We start from the raw sequence: 16,235 nt of genomic DNA on the forward strand, positions 1-16,235 counted from the left end.
ATAAGAGATAGTTGGTACAGTGGGTAGTTCATACTATCTAAATAAAAATGATAAATGACGAATTACGGTCGTTCTTGATCCCTTCGAACAATGAAGAGGGAACGTAGGCAGCCTCTATGCGGTTCAGTACAATTGTCTGAGGTTGTCCACATCATTGGAAAAGATTTGGTTACTTCTTGGCAGTTCGTACCATTTACCCAGATATGGTTTTGCAACCTTGACATTATATAATGTTGGTAAGAGGTAGTTGCAGTACTGGCTTCTCATGCTACCTATGAAGGGTATATTTTCCAGTTCATATCATTTGAGCAGGATGGTTGTTGTACATGACGACGGTTCATACCATCGAGCTGGAAATAATTATTAATTCTTCTAAGAGTAGTTCATGTCTGTTTAACTGACAGGTCCCTCCGGGGATGAGTTAAGGATAATAACTGTCGAGTCCCGACGGGGATGAGCTATAACTGGAAGGTCCCTGAGGGGATGATCCACGGCTAATAACTGTCGGGTCCCTACGGGGATGAGCTAATAACTGGTAGGCTCCTATGGGGATGAGCTTAGGCTAATAACTACCAGGTCCATACGGGGATGAGCTACTAACTGACAGTTCCCTAAGGGGATGAGCCACATCTAATAACTGTCGGGTCCTAACTGGATGAGGATATGATACTTTCTCGAATCGATGAGCATTTGCTTGGTAAAATCGAGTTAATCGGAAAAATTTGGAAGTATGGTTTCTTGAGTGGCGTATTAGGGAGTCGGAGCTTGTCAAGCGGGCTGAAACCCGGTTCCTTGGAAGTCCAGATTCTCTGGTCCGTCACACACACCTTCATAATTCAACGCCCTGATCTCAAACACCTTCTCTGCTTTCCTCCCTAAGATCAACCCTTCTCCTTCACCTTGTGACCGAATTGAATCTGGAATGGCCATTTCTTGGTTTAGGTCAGAGTATTACATATTGATTTCTCGAACCTAAAAGCATTTCCGTGCAGTGCATTTGTTTAGGGTTTGAACCCGTTTCTCATCAACACACCCCAAATTATCAAAAACAGCAAGATCAGTTTTTACCCCAAAGCAGGATGAGTGTCCGGTCCATCGACTAATGGATTGGTTATGGGCACGAAGTTAAAATTCTGTTGGACAATCACATCCGCTAAGTTAATAGTTATTCATTTTGGGTATGCTTATCTTGTTCACAAATACTGATATTAGCTTAATTGAAGTACTAACATAAAAATTTCCTAACAATATTCTATTAGATAAAATTAGAAATGTTGTTAAATGAAGCCGATGAGTTTTCTTACTGGTATTTGGTGGGAGATGAGTTTCTTTACTACCATGTTTAATGGGTGACTAAAGGAAGTGTATTGAGTTTAAATTAGAAATCATGGTAATGATATCAGGATTCGAGATTTTAAGTTCATTTTTATTAAGTTATGACCGGAGCAGTCCTAACCATGCTTACCCATAGAAACATCCAAATATCCAATGTTGCAAATGTAAGCAGCCACAACCCACAAAATTTAAACACAATTGATCACTGTCCACACATTTAATTAGAACCTTTTTTCGGGGACTACTCAAAAATAGTGGGGGATTACTTTGTGATAAGAATATCTACACTATAATTATAAGGGATATCATAAAGTGAAGAAATTACTAACCTACTCTTAACCTAATTCAATTTAAAACCAACCTAATAACTACCTATATATATATATAATCACCTCCTCCCATCACCACCGCCGCTCACCACCACTGACCACCTTCGCTACCACCATCACCGACCACCTCAAACCACCACCACTGCCACCTCTATATATAACTTAATTTAAATCATTAACAAAATTAAAATCAAAATCAAAATTATACAATAAACCCATTATTTTCGTTCGTTTTTGGTTGAAAAAATGAGAAGTAATCGTCAAAATGAGTTGAAAATGGAAGTCGAAGAGAGAACTTCGGCTAGGAATTTTGGGAAAATTTTTGTCGAACTAGCCGAACTTGATGGAATTGAAGAACATGAAGGAAAGTTCGGCTATTTCGAAAAAAAAAAAGTTTCTGGGCGCATGTTGCCAAACTTAGTTTTAATGGAGTTTTTGCTTTCAGAAAAAAGTTCGGTTACTTCGCAGTTTTGTTTTCCTAACCGAACTTTTGGTTCGGTTACATCGTAAAAAAAATTTCCTAGTCGAACTTTAAGTTCGGTTACGTCGCATTTTTTTTTCCTAGCCGAACTTTTAGTTCGGTTACCTCGCAAAATTTGTTTCCTAACCGAACTTTTCTCTGAAAGCTAAAACTCCATTAAAGATGAGTTCGGGTACCTGTGTCTTTAGAAGCATTAGCCGAACTACACTAGCAGAAGAGTTCGGCTACCTGTTCTTCAGATTTCGTAGCCGAACTCTACTGTCGTAGCTGAAATCAGTTTATCCATTTTTCATCTTTTCGAAAGTTTATGCCAATTCAAGCAAGATTAAGTAAATTTGAAGTACATCTGAATACCCTAAACCCTCATTTCCAAATCAACCATCTTAAAAAAAAGGATATTTTATAAAGTACCCCTGTTTTGAAATGTACACTTCAAAAGTATCCCCGTTTTTTACAAATTTTCTAAAGTACCCCGTTTTATTTAAAAGGCAAATTCCATCCAGTTAAGTGCTAGGTGGCAGTTATCTTTCCTATTAAAAGTCCTATTTACCCCTGAACTACATCTCCTGGTAGAGAGGATAATGATTCGGCGATCCTGAAAGAGGGTGTGACGATCCTGAACTAGGCTCGAAGAACCTGAAAGTGTTGTAACGACCCTGAACCGGGCTCGACTAACCGGAAAAATATTGTAGAAGATTGATTCTCCACCAACCAAAAACCCCAAGACACTTGAGAATGATGAACCCTTTCAGGGAATGAAGAAAGAGACCTGAAAATGATGACACGATCCTGAACCGAGCTCGACAAATTGAAAAAATGATGTAGAAGGTAAACGTAATAACGAGTAAAGGATAAAGAAGTAAACTTTAAAGAAAGTAAACTAGTGTTGACTAATTAGGATGGAAAACTAAACAGTTGGGGCACTTTAGAAAATTTCTAAAAAAAGGAGTAACAAAAAAACGAGGTCAATAAAACGGGGTACTTTATAAATTCTCCCCAACAAAAATTATTCTTTTAAAAACACTCAACTTATTAATCTGACCTCACTAATCACTAATTAGTCATTACACTAACACTAATTAATCATTACACTAATTAATTTAATTACCAAGAGTAAATTTGATATTAAAAAAAATTTAGATAAGGGGTGACTCAATATTACTTCTAATATCCACCCGAGAATGGAGAGTAGTTCCCCATCATTTTTGAGCAGTCCCAAAAAAAATTGGTTCTTTAATTAGCGCCACAAACACAATGCCCAACATGCCAGCCCATAGACTTTATCACAGTTGCATTACACGAAATATAATCATCAACTCATCGTACGTTTCAAACAGTAATAAGAAACTGACGCAACCCGACACATTCCAAACACGAACTACATATATCTCCCATCATACTGTAAGTTTCTTCCTACTCCATTTCTAAAATTCAAGTTTCCTATTTCTAGTGCGAGTGCAATTTCATTGGTCGATAAAGTAACCGGAAAGATGAACAGTTTCCTCTTTGAAATTGCAACCATAAACAGAAAAGTGGACTTCCCCGTCGTCCTCTCCAAATTCTATATCGAGAGGGCTCGTGCAATTATTAGGCTTTTCTAAACTGCAAATAACTGTCGGTGGTTGACCTCCGCCGCTGCACTCTATAAGAATCCTAGCATTTAAATGAGTCCTAGGATCACGTCCCAAAAAAGCCTGCAGTAAAAGAATCTTAATTCACAATGCACATAGAGAGTATCGCAAACATCTATTTTGTTATTTGACACAAACCTTTGTAACGCGTAATCTTCCTTTGGCTTTTGGAAAGGTTTGAGTTACAGTCTTTCCCTTTTTTAGCTCAATACCTGAACATGAGAAATTAGCGGTGAGAAAACAAAAACACTTCAGTTCATTGAATTCCATTTAAAAAATGCAAAAAAAATCTAAGAAACAAGAAAATTATACTGTCACTTTAATCTTACCCCAGAATATCATTTCTGAATACGGATCTACCTTGTGACAAGAAGGTCCAATGGATCAACACTAAGAGTCTAAAACCCTGAATAGAGATGATTGATAGTTTGATACTCCCTCGGTGAGCAAGTTTGGAAAACAAACTTTCTTTGTGGACAGCTAGATCTTGAAAGCTTGCTGGCTAGTGGTTTCCAGGAGTAATATTTAACAAGTCAAGCTCCGCCTGTATCTTTTTCTTTTTATATCATACATTACTGACCCCTAGGACTAGCAAAAGCCGAAAAGCAATAAATCTTTGAGAAAGAGAAACTCATGAAGATCTTAGATAAGATTCTCACTAATCGTTTAAATTTCAGCGAGCGAGGTCCATTGCAAAAACCAAACACTAGAGGTGTAAGACGTCATGGTGTATGACGAGTTGTTTCCCAAATGCCCAAATCATCACTCACAAATCTGGTAGTCCTGTGTATAACACCCAAGGTTCTGAAAGACAACAACCTAACTTTTTTTATGAAAGAAGATGATTCACTAATGAACTAACATTTAAATAGCTTAAATAGTCAGTGGCGGAGGTGGACATTGGTTATCTTCATGCATATTCCGTAAATGTTTTATGTATCATGATGCATCATTTTCAATTGTATTAGGACATGATATTATATTTCACTTGGCATCGTGGGTATTTTGCAAATCAAAAAGTCTCGGCAGGCCGAGAGAAAAACCACACAAAAACAAAAACCGCTCCTCAGAGTCCATCCCTTGCACGTCTACCGAAAAGCAGGGTCCACAAAAAAAAATGTGTGAGACGATTTTTACCTGGTCTGGCTTTTCGTTCTACAGAGAACTATTATTTGCAAACTTATTTGTTCGTTGTTTTTGGTTAAAATGATGTTTACTGCTGATAGTTCGATTTTAATGAATAGTGGTTCTCTACGAACGTTAAAACCACATACACATAGATGTGGTGGGCCCCACTCTTCAGAAGTTAACAAGGGGTCCCAATTATGGGTATTTATGTGTGTATGTGGTTTTGCCGTTGTTTGAAAACACGGTTCATTAAGAGTTTCTGTTTAATGAATTGGAGCTGGGTAGGACACGGAAGTAAATGGATGCCGTGTAACTAAGAACAATGACCAGTGAAATAGTCATTGAAGAAGTACAAAGGACTGGGGAACCCCAAATAGCTTCTCATGGATGTTGCGGAATTCTCTCTCTGTTTTGGGATCTTAGTAGTTAAATCGGGAGATATACTACGAAGATGTCCAAAATGGAATTTATGAACTCGTTGAAGTGATCTGATTTAAGTAATAAAATGCATGATGAACATACAAAATTGCACTCCCCCAGAATTAGTAAACACAACGAAGCGGCCATGTTCTAGACTTGGGGGTAGGGTGGACCCAACAACTAAATCGGTGAGTATTGGTTTTGGTGGAGTCCATGTTTCTGGTCTATTTAGAAGAGTTGTTTAAGTAAATCAAACCTTGTATAAGTTTTATATATAAATATTGTGATGAGAATTCTCTCATAGCATACTGCCTTTATTAGCGTTGTAAGTTGTAACCATTATGTTCTCGTTTTTTGTTTAGGAGTCGGATAGCCAGCGAGAATACTACAAAGAGCATGAGATGTGTTGATATGCAAATCAAGTCATTAACTTTGGACTCACTATTGGTAATATGATAGCACCAAGTCAAAACCGACTCGTATTTTATTATGCAAATATGATTGTTATGATAACGAAAATAGGGTTTTGGTCATAGAAACCTTTTTCAAACGAATGATTATGACAACCTCTGAACAAGGATACACCTCTCAGGAGAAGAGATCAACAGTTTCGAGATGTATTTTTCAGTCTATATTGATATAAATACAATAGTTTTGTACTTTCCGAAAATCGAAAACCGAAAGCCCTTTTATACAACAACAAGTTCCGAGTAGGACTAGAGACTATCTCATGAAGATTTATCTCATAAAAGTATAGATAAGTTTTTATGCCGGCTCGTCTGCCTGGATACAACCTGCACAGAAACAGGGGAACATCCTTGGCACATTCTGTGTCTCGTTCGTTTATGGTACAAAGGGTGAAGTAGTCACCACTTTGATGGGATTACGCATTCGCGACCATTAAAGTAGTGTATTTACTTACTCCATGTCCCGGTTGCAGGGCTATGGGGGATTCCCCCTTCACAATCATGTCATCTGCAGAGCAACGAGGGGAGTCCTCCTCCCCATCCCACCCCACACACACAATTCTGCCATGACGGTTTTCATGTTCACGAGTTACACAGTCCTATTAAAGAGACAGTTGAAAATAAGAGGGTCAGTTCACATACCTCATTCCGATGAGTCGATGCTCTCCCCTCATTTCTATCGAACGTCATCTCTTTCTCTAAGTCCCGCCGGCTGGGGTCCCACTTGACCAGCTCCACGATTCAACACAGTCCTACTAAAGAGAAAGTAGAAAATAAGAGGGCCAATTCACATACTTCGTGTACATACCTTATTCACATGGATTGGTGCTCTGCACACACTTCTGTAGAATCACTAGTAGAAAAGTGACATGTAGTAACAGTTCAAATTTTTGTAAAGTAACAGTTCGTAAAATGCCTGTTACTAAATGTTAGATATTTAAATAAAGTTACACTTTTCGTAAGAACTGTTATATAATATCATCCAGGTTGTATTTTGTAACTGTTTTTATAGTAAGTGTTACTATATACCCATGTTACTGTAACATATTTCGTATGTCGACATTACCATTACAATTCTTTAAACCAACTGTTACTATATACCTATGTTACCGTAACATATTTAATATGTCACCGTAGTTGGCATTATCGTAACGTTTTTTAAACTAAATGTTACTATATATCTATGTTACTGCAACATGTTTAATATGTTACCATAGTTGACATTATCGTGACATTTCTGTAAATTATTTATTTGTATAACTATTTTTTTGGTATCCGGTTCAAAAAAAATAACTAGTTATGGACTGACATTAATTTAACATCCTGATTTAATTCTAAGCACGAGATCTAGCATGGCTCGTACCTAAGGTTTGTGAAAAAATCGAATATAATACAAAATAATAAACAAGTTGTAAAAATATGTAGGAATATTAAAAATATAAATTGTGTTGTAGTTGCGTGGTGTGACGACGAAGGTGGTGGAGGTATAGTTTACTGTCTAATGAGAGTAAAAATTTTATTTGGATAACATTAAACAAAAGGAAAACATGGAATAGTGGTTCAAGATTTATAATGAATGCAATAGGTCTCAAGGTCGAATCTTGTGAAGTGTACTTTTATAGAATTTATATTTCATGTCCAAGAAGACCAACTCATGGTAGTGGACGCGACGGACATGGTGGTGACTGTTGTGGAGATGCTAGTGTTGATGGTTGTGGCAGTGCTGGTGGTGGAGGTAGTGGTGGCGCTAGTGGTTGAGGTGATGGTAGTCAGTAAAAACTGTCAGTTTTTATGACAGTTTCAATAAAAACTGTTACGGTTACTCAAACAATAGCAACACTTTGTTCCCAAACATGTTACAATAAACTGCTAAAGGTAACGGTTTTATGTAAAATAGTTACAGTAGAAATTATTCAGTAACATATATTTTATAAAGTGTTTCTGAAAACTACCAACAGTAATAGTTTTAGAATTTATGAGTCATTTTTCAATAGCGTTTCCGTAACAGGTTTTATAAACCTTCCGTAACAGGGGCTTTAGTAACACCGCAAAAAAAACTAAAACTACTACGGAAATAATACAGTAACAGTTTTTAATTATTACGGATCATCACTTTTCTACTAGTGAATGCCGGCTCTTTCTCTAAGTCTCTCCGGCTCGGATCCCCTTTAACCAATTCATCTCAGGTTAGTTTCGGTCGTCCTCAATGTTTCATCCTTCCTTATAGATGTTTGATGCGTCCTATGTGAACTTGAGCATCTGGTGGTCTTCGCTGGAGATGCCCAAACCAATGCAACTGGTGTTGGGTGTGCATATCCGCGATTGGTGCTACCTCAAGTTTGTTGCGTATGCATTCATTCCTGATTCGGTCGTGCCTCGTGTGTCCGTAGGCCCATCTCAGCATCCGCATCTTTGTTGCTTGCATTTCTCTGATGTGCGGGTTTTTAGTCGCCCAACATTCCGCTCAATACAACATCACAGGTCGGATCGCCGTTTTGTAGAACATTCTTTTCAGTTTAGCTGGGACCTTACGGTCACAAAGGACTCTGTCGCCATTCTCCATTTTGTCCATCCTGCCTGGGTTCAATGTCGAATGTCCTCGCCGATATTACCATCTCTTTGGATCATAGATCCCAGATAATGGAAGGATTCCTTCCTTGGAACTATCTGCCTGCCAAGCAAAACATCCCCAACATGAGGCCTGGTGCTGTTGAAATCGCACCTCAGATACTTCGTCTTGGTTCTACTGAGTATGAATCCCTTCGATTCTAGAGTTAGAAGCCACAACTCTAGTTTATCCTCTACCTCTTTCTTTGATCCGCCAATTAGTGCCATATCGTCTGCGAATAACATACACCAAGGGATCTCACCTTGTACGTCCCTCGTAACTTGACCTATTACTAGCAGAAATATATAAGAATTCAACGTTGATACCTGGTGTATCCCTATCTTGATCGGAAAATCGTTTGATACCCTGTCACATGTCTAGACTCTGGTGACTGCTCCTTCGTACATAAGGTTATGCATTTCGAGGATATCCTCTTCTGCTCGAGTGACCACCACATCACCTCACGTGGGACCTTGTCGTAAGCTTTTTCGAGGTCAGTGAATACCATGTGCAGGTCTGGCTTTTGTATTTTCCTTCAGTGTATATTTTAAATGTGAACTAATCAGACAATATTATACCTTCTTCAGATTTTGATTCTCACCCAAGGGAGAGAGAACCTACCAAAGGATCATTGCATAAAGCAATACCTCTCATTAGGTGGGGAGTCAGGTGGGTGCTCAAGAATAGAGAAATTGTTGAGTGATCTCCCATTCATATGATGTTTTTCCTTACTAACTAAAGAATCAAGAATATAGTCGGAAGCCTTATTTGAGGATTATTTTTTTTTGTTTCTTCATGTTTTGTAACTTGTCTCCAAAGACATGGATAGTTTCCTGAAGATCAAATATGATTTTGTCCATGTCTCTTGATTGATCCGTCTCTTTTGATCTCTGAGTTTCACCTTTTTCTTTACCCATTTATGGTCTGCTTTAGAGACATGATTATGAGAAGAGTTATTTCTCAAAGGAAGGAAAGTGTTCGAGGAACAAATCTTTTGTGGTCTGATTCTCATAACATAGTAATAATCTGAGTGACCCCATTCTGTATACAAAAATAACACTAAGGTATAAGCCTTGTGTCTTTAGAAATGGATTAGTAATACTATATACTAGAAATGAAGGAGTTATGCTAACGACCGTGTTTACAATAGGATTATTAGTTCTTGTTTGGTATATCAATTCTTCTCGTTATTGACTTTAAGATCATGAACAAGCTTATTAGTTCTTATTTGTTCCTGTTTCAGGAGATCCAGCCGACATTCCACATTTTATTATCGCCTTAAATTAACACAATGTAAAACAAGCCGACCCAACTTTTATTATGGCTACATGGTACTAGATGAAACAAAATGACGGTAAATTTTTAAAAATTAATAGTAATCTAATTTAACACCATACATTTCAAACAGGTTCATCGTAAAATCGCCATATACCGAAGGATTCTTCATACTAGTGCAAGTGCAACTTCATTCTTCGATAAAATAACCAGTTAGATGAACAATTTCTTTGAATTTGCAACCGGAAACAGAAAAGCGAACTTCCCCATCATCCTCTCCGAATTCTATATCCAAAGCGCACATGTTTCTCTTGCCGGGATTTTCTAAACTGCATAACACTGTTGGAGCTTCAATTTTACCTTGTACACTGCACTCTATAAGAATCCTTGCATTCGTATTAGGATAAGAATCATGTCCAAGACACGCCTACAGTAAAATATACTTAATTTATCATATTTCTTATGCAATTATAACTTTTAACCATAATTATGCGGCCAAAGGATTAAAAGATTGACGCACATGTCAAGATTGATGCATACCGACTTTATAACTAAGATATGAGGAGTATTGCAAACATCTACTTGGCATTCGAACACAAACCTTTGTAACACGTAATCTTCCTTTTGCTTTAGGAAATTTTTGAGTTATAAGTTTTGAGTTTTCCTTCTTTTAACTCAATCCCTGATCGCGAGAAGTTAGTGTAGAAAAGAATAAACACTTCGGTTAATTGAATGTTGTTCAAAAAATGAAAAAAATATCTGAGGAACAAGAATATTATACCACTTTAAATCTTACCCCAAAAAGTCATTTTTGTTTATACATTTAATGGCTCAGTGCTGAAACCCCAAGTGATAATAATTGATACTTCCTCGGAGAACAAGTCTCAAAAATGTTGATGATTAAAGAAAATGTCGATGGTTAATGATATAATGGATGAAACTGCTTGAGAGCTTACTAGTTTCAACTCTTTTTAAAACATCCAAATAATCCACAAGTCAAGCTACGCTTCAACAAGGGCATCTCTTTCTTTTTATATGTATCATGCATTCTTGATCCTGGCAAAAGCCAAAAAGTATATAAAAGATTTTAACCAACCAGTCTCAAAACTTAATAATAATAAGTAATATAATAATCACTATTGATAAAGTGTATCATTACAGAAAAAAAAAAAAAAACTAGTTGGAACTCTAACTAGCCAAGCTCCAACAAGGTATTATAAAATTAGTTCAACGCGTTTCCTTTGAGCCTCATGATTCACGAGGAACCAACCAAGGGAGCCCAAGTGGAAAGAGGGGCTGATTATGTCGCAAGGAAGGAAAGCTAACTCTATCTTCCATGTCAAATTCTGTAATATTGCGTCATTGGGGACTCGAATCTGGGATCTCCTAAAGCACATCAAACTTTTTAGTCTCAAAACTAAATCAACTTTCGAAAAAAAATCGAGATAGAAAACTCATTAAAATCTATATTAATTGACTTAGATTCTTACTGACCATTTAAACTTTCTGGAAGCAAGGTCAGTTTGAAAACCAAACACTACTGTCGCCCCTGATTAAAACCATTTTTTGGCCAATACAATAAATAAGGATAAAAAAAAAGGACGGACAAACTATTGAAAAGAGTTTTACATCTTTTTATAATAGAACTTCGTTAAACTAATCTATTGAAAAGTTCTAGAATGATTTTGCTGTGTGATTTTGCTGTGTTGTTCTCTTTATTAATTTAATTTTAACATCAAAGTATGTATATTTACACAAAGAACATGTAATTCGCTATCTTATATTATGCCTTAAGACATTAAAAAATAATTTAGATTGAAAATAACTCTAGATTTTTTTTATTATATATAAACGGTTAACAAACTTATTTTTGAAATTAAAATTTGGTACATTTATATATATATATATATATTAACTTTTTATTAATATAAATTACTAATTCGCTAAATTAATACTAGAATTTAGCAGTTCCAAGATTATTAATTTATGAAAGTTTACCGTAGGTTTCAGTAATGAGCTAAACTTTAGGTAATCCTTATCTTGTGAATTACTGACTTAGGCAATCCTTATCTTGTTAACTACTATCAGAGTTCGTTAGGTCCTCCTAGACCTCAACAGGAACACCCAGGAACCAAACAACAAAATCAATTTAGTTTGCTAGAATGAAAAAGAAAACACCTCAAGAGCCAAACGAAAATAGAATACACATACACACGAAGAACACCAAATTTCCAACAACTGATTTATGTTACTATATATCTATCCTTTTTTTGTAACCCATTGTACGATTTTGAGATCCGAACTCAATTAAACCAAATTTTATTATTAAACATTTGTAAGTTTACCAAAATGCAACTGACATTCTAACAAGAAAACATAATAACAAAGGAAGTTAGATCATACAACCGCCATTCTAACAAGAAAAGCTCAGAGTCAACAAGGGAAATTTTCCTTATCCATTCATGCCTAGCAAAAGAAAAAAAAAAGCGCATGAAAAGCAGCCAGTCTCAAGTATGAAGTGATCAGTCCGCCTTTGAATATAACTTTGCGAAAGAGAACCTCATGAAGATGCTATATCATTCGATAAGATTCCCATTAATCATTTAAATTTTCTTGAGTGAGGTCCATTACAAAAACCAAGCACTGCACTACTGGTGTAAGACGAACTATATCCCCAAAATCCCCAAATCAGTCACAAGTCTGGTAGTCCAGTTACCAGTGTATTATGACACCAAGGGTTTGAGCCTACTCGACAACAACCTAACGGTTTTGCACTACTTTGTATTCCCGTTTGAAACAGAAATTATCAACCGGAGCACAATGTAGCGAGTGGGGAAATAAAAAGAAAAAAATCCAAGATTTATCCATCAAATAAGTCTCCCTGACATGGTCAAATAAGTCCCTATTTTTTTTCCCTCCGATTAAAGTTGTTTAAAAAATTCGCATAGACTAGGAAATTCGCAGGAAAACGTGCTGGCAAGCATCATCAATAGCTTCTAATTAACGATAATAGAGATCTTACACATAATATAACATGTAGAAAATACAAGATCTTCCACTTTTATTCTTCTAGATAGTAACTAAGACAAGACAGCAGCCCTTCAAATGATCTAAAAAAAGAACAAAGGATTAAAATCAGTCCGTTTGCCCGTCCATATAACGTAGCAGATATGCACATCCGGTAGATGTTTTAACTTCTGTGATTCGAACATAAACACGTCCAGCTTTTTGATCTTGATCCTCATTTTTCATTCACTCTAACTGCATTAATCCATCCATAGATATTCTTGACTTGAGATATAAGTAAATCACCAACAAGAGAAATTACAATAATTAATCTAAGTGCACACCAAAGTACATGGCAACTGATTAACTTACAGTTACTCTTGATCACTACCATAACTACACTTTTCGGTGTAGTATCCAGTAAGATTAACTCTCATCTCTGGATCATAATCTTGTTGATCAACTGAGAAAATCACTTCATCGTCCCCCTCGTTGAACTCAATGTCGAGAGGGCATGATGCATTCGACGAACCGTTCAATATGCATAAAGTTATTGGAGTTCTACCTCCAACACTGCACAACACTGCACACCGCCAATGATATTCTGAAACGAATTGTAAAGAAGCCTGCAGGCGCAATATCACACAAATTAATTACATTAACTTAAGAAAACAACCGCAAATAAACATCATCATCCAACCTGGGTTAAACGTAATTTTCCTCTTGCTTTGTCAACCTTATGAGTTACAGGTTTGCTCTTTGTTACTTCGATACCTGATGATCAGAAGAAATAACAATATGAATCAATAATTTAGATACGAACAAATGTCATTAATCCCATATCAACACATAAAGAGAAAATAAATCTCCATACCAAAGAAAGACATTTCTTTCTTCTTTCTTTTTTTTTCTTGAGGAAGAAATCTACCAGTCTATATTTCTTCGAACCCCAAATGGTGTCTCAGACTGTCAGTTTAACGAGTTTATATAATTTAATTGGACTGGCTTTTGTCTCGGACCCGTTGATGCCCAAAGTTGGACAAAAGTAATTCAATAGGAAAAGATTGTCTCCTCACTGTCGTCAGTGAAAGAGAGGAAAAATAAATAGTTCCTATCTCATCGTTCCTAACGTCACTTTACTGCTGTGCTTCGAGATTCCAACTTCTCCTCCTTCCAAAATGACAGAAATTGTCCCCATGGTCGTTGAATAAAACAAAGTAAAAACTACATACACATCCATTTTTCAGATTTTTTCCATTGTGAAATCCACCGACAAAAAACTTCAGGCGCGTACCCATTTTCTCAGTGAAAATTTCTCCCACATCCAGAATTTCTAAAATTGTTTCTTCGCTTATTCTTCCTCGTTTTTCTTTCATGACTTCTTTTATTCTTCGTCCTCTCTTTTTTAATCTACGAGGTTTTTGTCCGATCAATCGTTAAATTGATTTCGATCAGAAATCATTATGCAGAGAGATTCACAGGTGAAATCAGAGGTGGAGATCGAGAAGATGATGATCGAGTAAATGGGTGATATTGATTGAAGTCGTGGACAATATAAGAGATTTGTTTCTGAAGATTGAGATTAGAAATCAGGGTTTCATAAGACCTGAGTTTATAATTGAAATCAGGGTTTCATAAGATTTGGGTTTTTATGGAACTGATGTAGGTTAAAGAGATGATTCAGAGTATGAGATGGTTTGAATTTAGTTTGTCATCAACCAAATTCAGGGATTTTTGTACTCGGGTTCAAATTAAGTTTTGTATGGAATTCAGACTACAAGAAGGTGAAAATGTTGTTGGTTGTAGAAAAATGGGAAGGGTGTTTATGCTGTTTGGTTTGTATGGGAGATATTTAAACAATAAAGAAGATGATGATGATGTTATGACTGCATAACCTATCATGCAGTCGAGAAAATGTTTGTATAACATGTAATTCAGCTATGAAAATGGATGCATAACCTGTTATGCATCTACAAAAGTTAATGCATAACTTGTTACACAGTCCAAAAAATGGTTGCATAACACGTTTATGCATCAACTTTTTTGTTACTATTGAAACCAACAAAACAAAGACTGCATAACTTGTCATGCATCTACAATAACATATGCATAACCTTTTATGCAATCATGAAAATGGATGCATAATCTGTTATGCAGTCATGAAAATGGATACATAACCTATTATGCATCCAAAAATACGGCTGCATAATACATTATACATCAATTTTATTTGTATGCACTAAAATCAACCAAAACAATGGCTACTTGTTATTCAGTTGAGAAAATGGTTGCATAATTCGTTATGCGTCTGTTGTTTCTGTTGGATTCAGATATATACAACGTTTTAGTGGCTGCATAAACCAAAATGATAGATGCATGAACAAAAATATAGTTGCATAACGTATTATGCAACTTTTGTGGTGTATGCATATTGTGTTATGCATCTTTTTTGGAGGCTGCATAACGAATATGTAGTTAGTTTTCAAAAAATTTCCGTAAAATGATGATCACCTCCGATGTTTTCGTTAAAAACAAAAATTTGATATTGTTGTTTGTACTCGTTGTGTAGCTCTCTTAAAAAGATTTCCAACGATATAAAATTTGTAAAATTCCAAGGCGCGGATTTTTAGATATGTTATATCCAAATTGCGTTGCCAATTATACCCCTGAAAAATTAGGCTGCATAACGTTATGCCTGAAAAATAATATGCATGACGAGTTATGTATTGATTCTTAATAATTTCAGATAATTTTGGGTGTCACGGTATCTAAAATTAATTGTGGACATGACAATAAAAATATTATCTTTTTTGGACCTGCGCCTAATTTTCCCTAAAACAAAACAGCAACACCCAGTTATTCCCAGGCCCAGCAAGGGGGAGTATATAACAAATGGTCTCGGTGCAAGCCTCGGATTCTCATGGTGAAGATGTTCCAACTTCCAAGTTCCAAATTAGTCATCTTTAAAATTTGAAATAGATGATGGAAGAATAAGTCCGGTGATTAATTATGGTTCTACAGTATTATGAGACTTGACACTCCATCTGTATGTACACCTATCATCATCCACCACGTATACAGAAAGAGACACGTGGAAGGCATGCAAAACAAGATATTGAAACATGATAACAAGCATCTCATTACAAGAGGCCACCGGTCAGCAGATCTACGGTCAGGGACAGAGGATCACAGAGGTATGATGGCTTAGAGGAGCACCAGATAATACCCCTTGGGTTTTAATACACCCAATCCCGAGGAAGATCCCAGATCAACGACGGAGAGGAAGTTTGACTGACACAGATGTGACCAGACAAAGAGACACTTGTCTGACACGAGCAAACATCCATCTACCCGCATTAAATACCAAAGAGATAAACACGTGTCAATCAGCTCGTGGAAGAGGCGAGGATAACCCCTCGTATTCAAGCTCAGGCCGCAGCATATGCCGAAGACCTCTGCGTAATGGGCACAAAGCACAAGAAGATAAGATTACAACGACACCTCAGAAGTAGGACCCACGTTCCAACCCTATAAATACCCCTCTCCACTAATAGA

The 16,235-nt window shown here is 36.5% G+C and overlaps 2 protein-coding genes and 1 long non-coding RNA gene across 4 annotated transcripts; all 3 read right to left on the reverse strand.

The window, feature by feature from the left end:
* Positions 1-3,245: 3,245 nt before the first annotated feature.
* Positions 3,246-4,585, reverse strand: LOC113306635 (peptidyl-prolyl cis-trans isomerase FKBP53-like). The gene is made up of 3 exons (XM_026555551.1): positions 4,106-4,585; positions 3,915-3,988; positions 3,246-3,839 (listed from the first exon to the last, which is right to left on the reverse strand). The coding sequence occupies exons 1-3, from the start codon at positions 4,116-4,118 to the stop codon at positions 3,609-3,611; spliced, it is 318 nt and encodes a 105-aa protein (XP_026411336.1). The 5' UTR covers positions 4,119-4,585; the 3' UTR covers positions 3,246-3,608.
* Positions 4,586-9,693: 5,108 nt separating this feature from the next.
* LOC113306882 lies at positions 9,694-10,689 on the reverse strand. Its single transcript, XR_003338880.1, has 3 exons — positions 10,471-10,689; positions 10,276-10,356; positions 9,694-10,101 (listed from the first exon to the last, which is right to left on the reverse strand). It is a non-coding gene; the product is annotated as an uncharacterized LOC113306882 (long non-coding RNA).
* Positions 10,690-12,645: 1,956 nt separating this feature from the next.
* On the reverse strand, positions 12,646-13,669 carry LOC113306782 (peptidyl-prolyl cis-trans isomerase FKBP43-like). Of its 2 annotated transcripts, XM_026555703.1 has the most exons (4): positions 13,555-13,669; positions 13,381-13,454; positions 13,053-13,306; positions 12,646-12,935 (listed from the first exon to the last, which is right to left on the reverse strand). In XM_026555703.1, exons 1-3 carry the CDS (start codon positions 13,565-13,567, stop codon positions 13,055-13,057), a joined length of 339 nt encoding a protein of 112 aa, XP_026411488.1. In that variant the 5' UTR covers positions 13,568-13,669; the 3' UTR covers positions 12,646-12,935; positions 13,053-13,054. The 2 variants fall into 2 exon arrangements, with proteins under 2 accessions (XP_026411488.1, XP_026411487.1); XM_026555702.1 differs by having other exon boundaries at positions 12,646-13,306.
* Positions 13,670-16,235: the final 2,566 nt, after the last annotated feature.

This window comes from Papaver somniferum, chromosome 8 (assembly GCF_003573695.1).
Source record: "Papaver somniferum cultivar HN1 chromosome 8, ASM357369v1, whole genome shotgun sequence".
Lineage (NCBI taxonomy): Eukaryota > Viridiplantae > Streptophyta > Magnoliopsida > Ranunculales > Papaveraceae > Papaver > Papaver somniferum.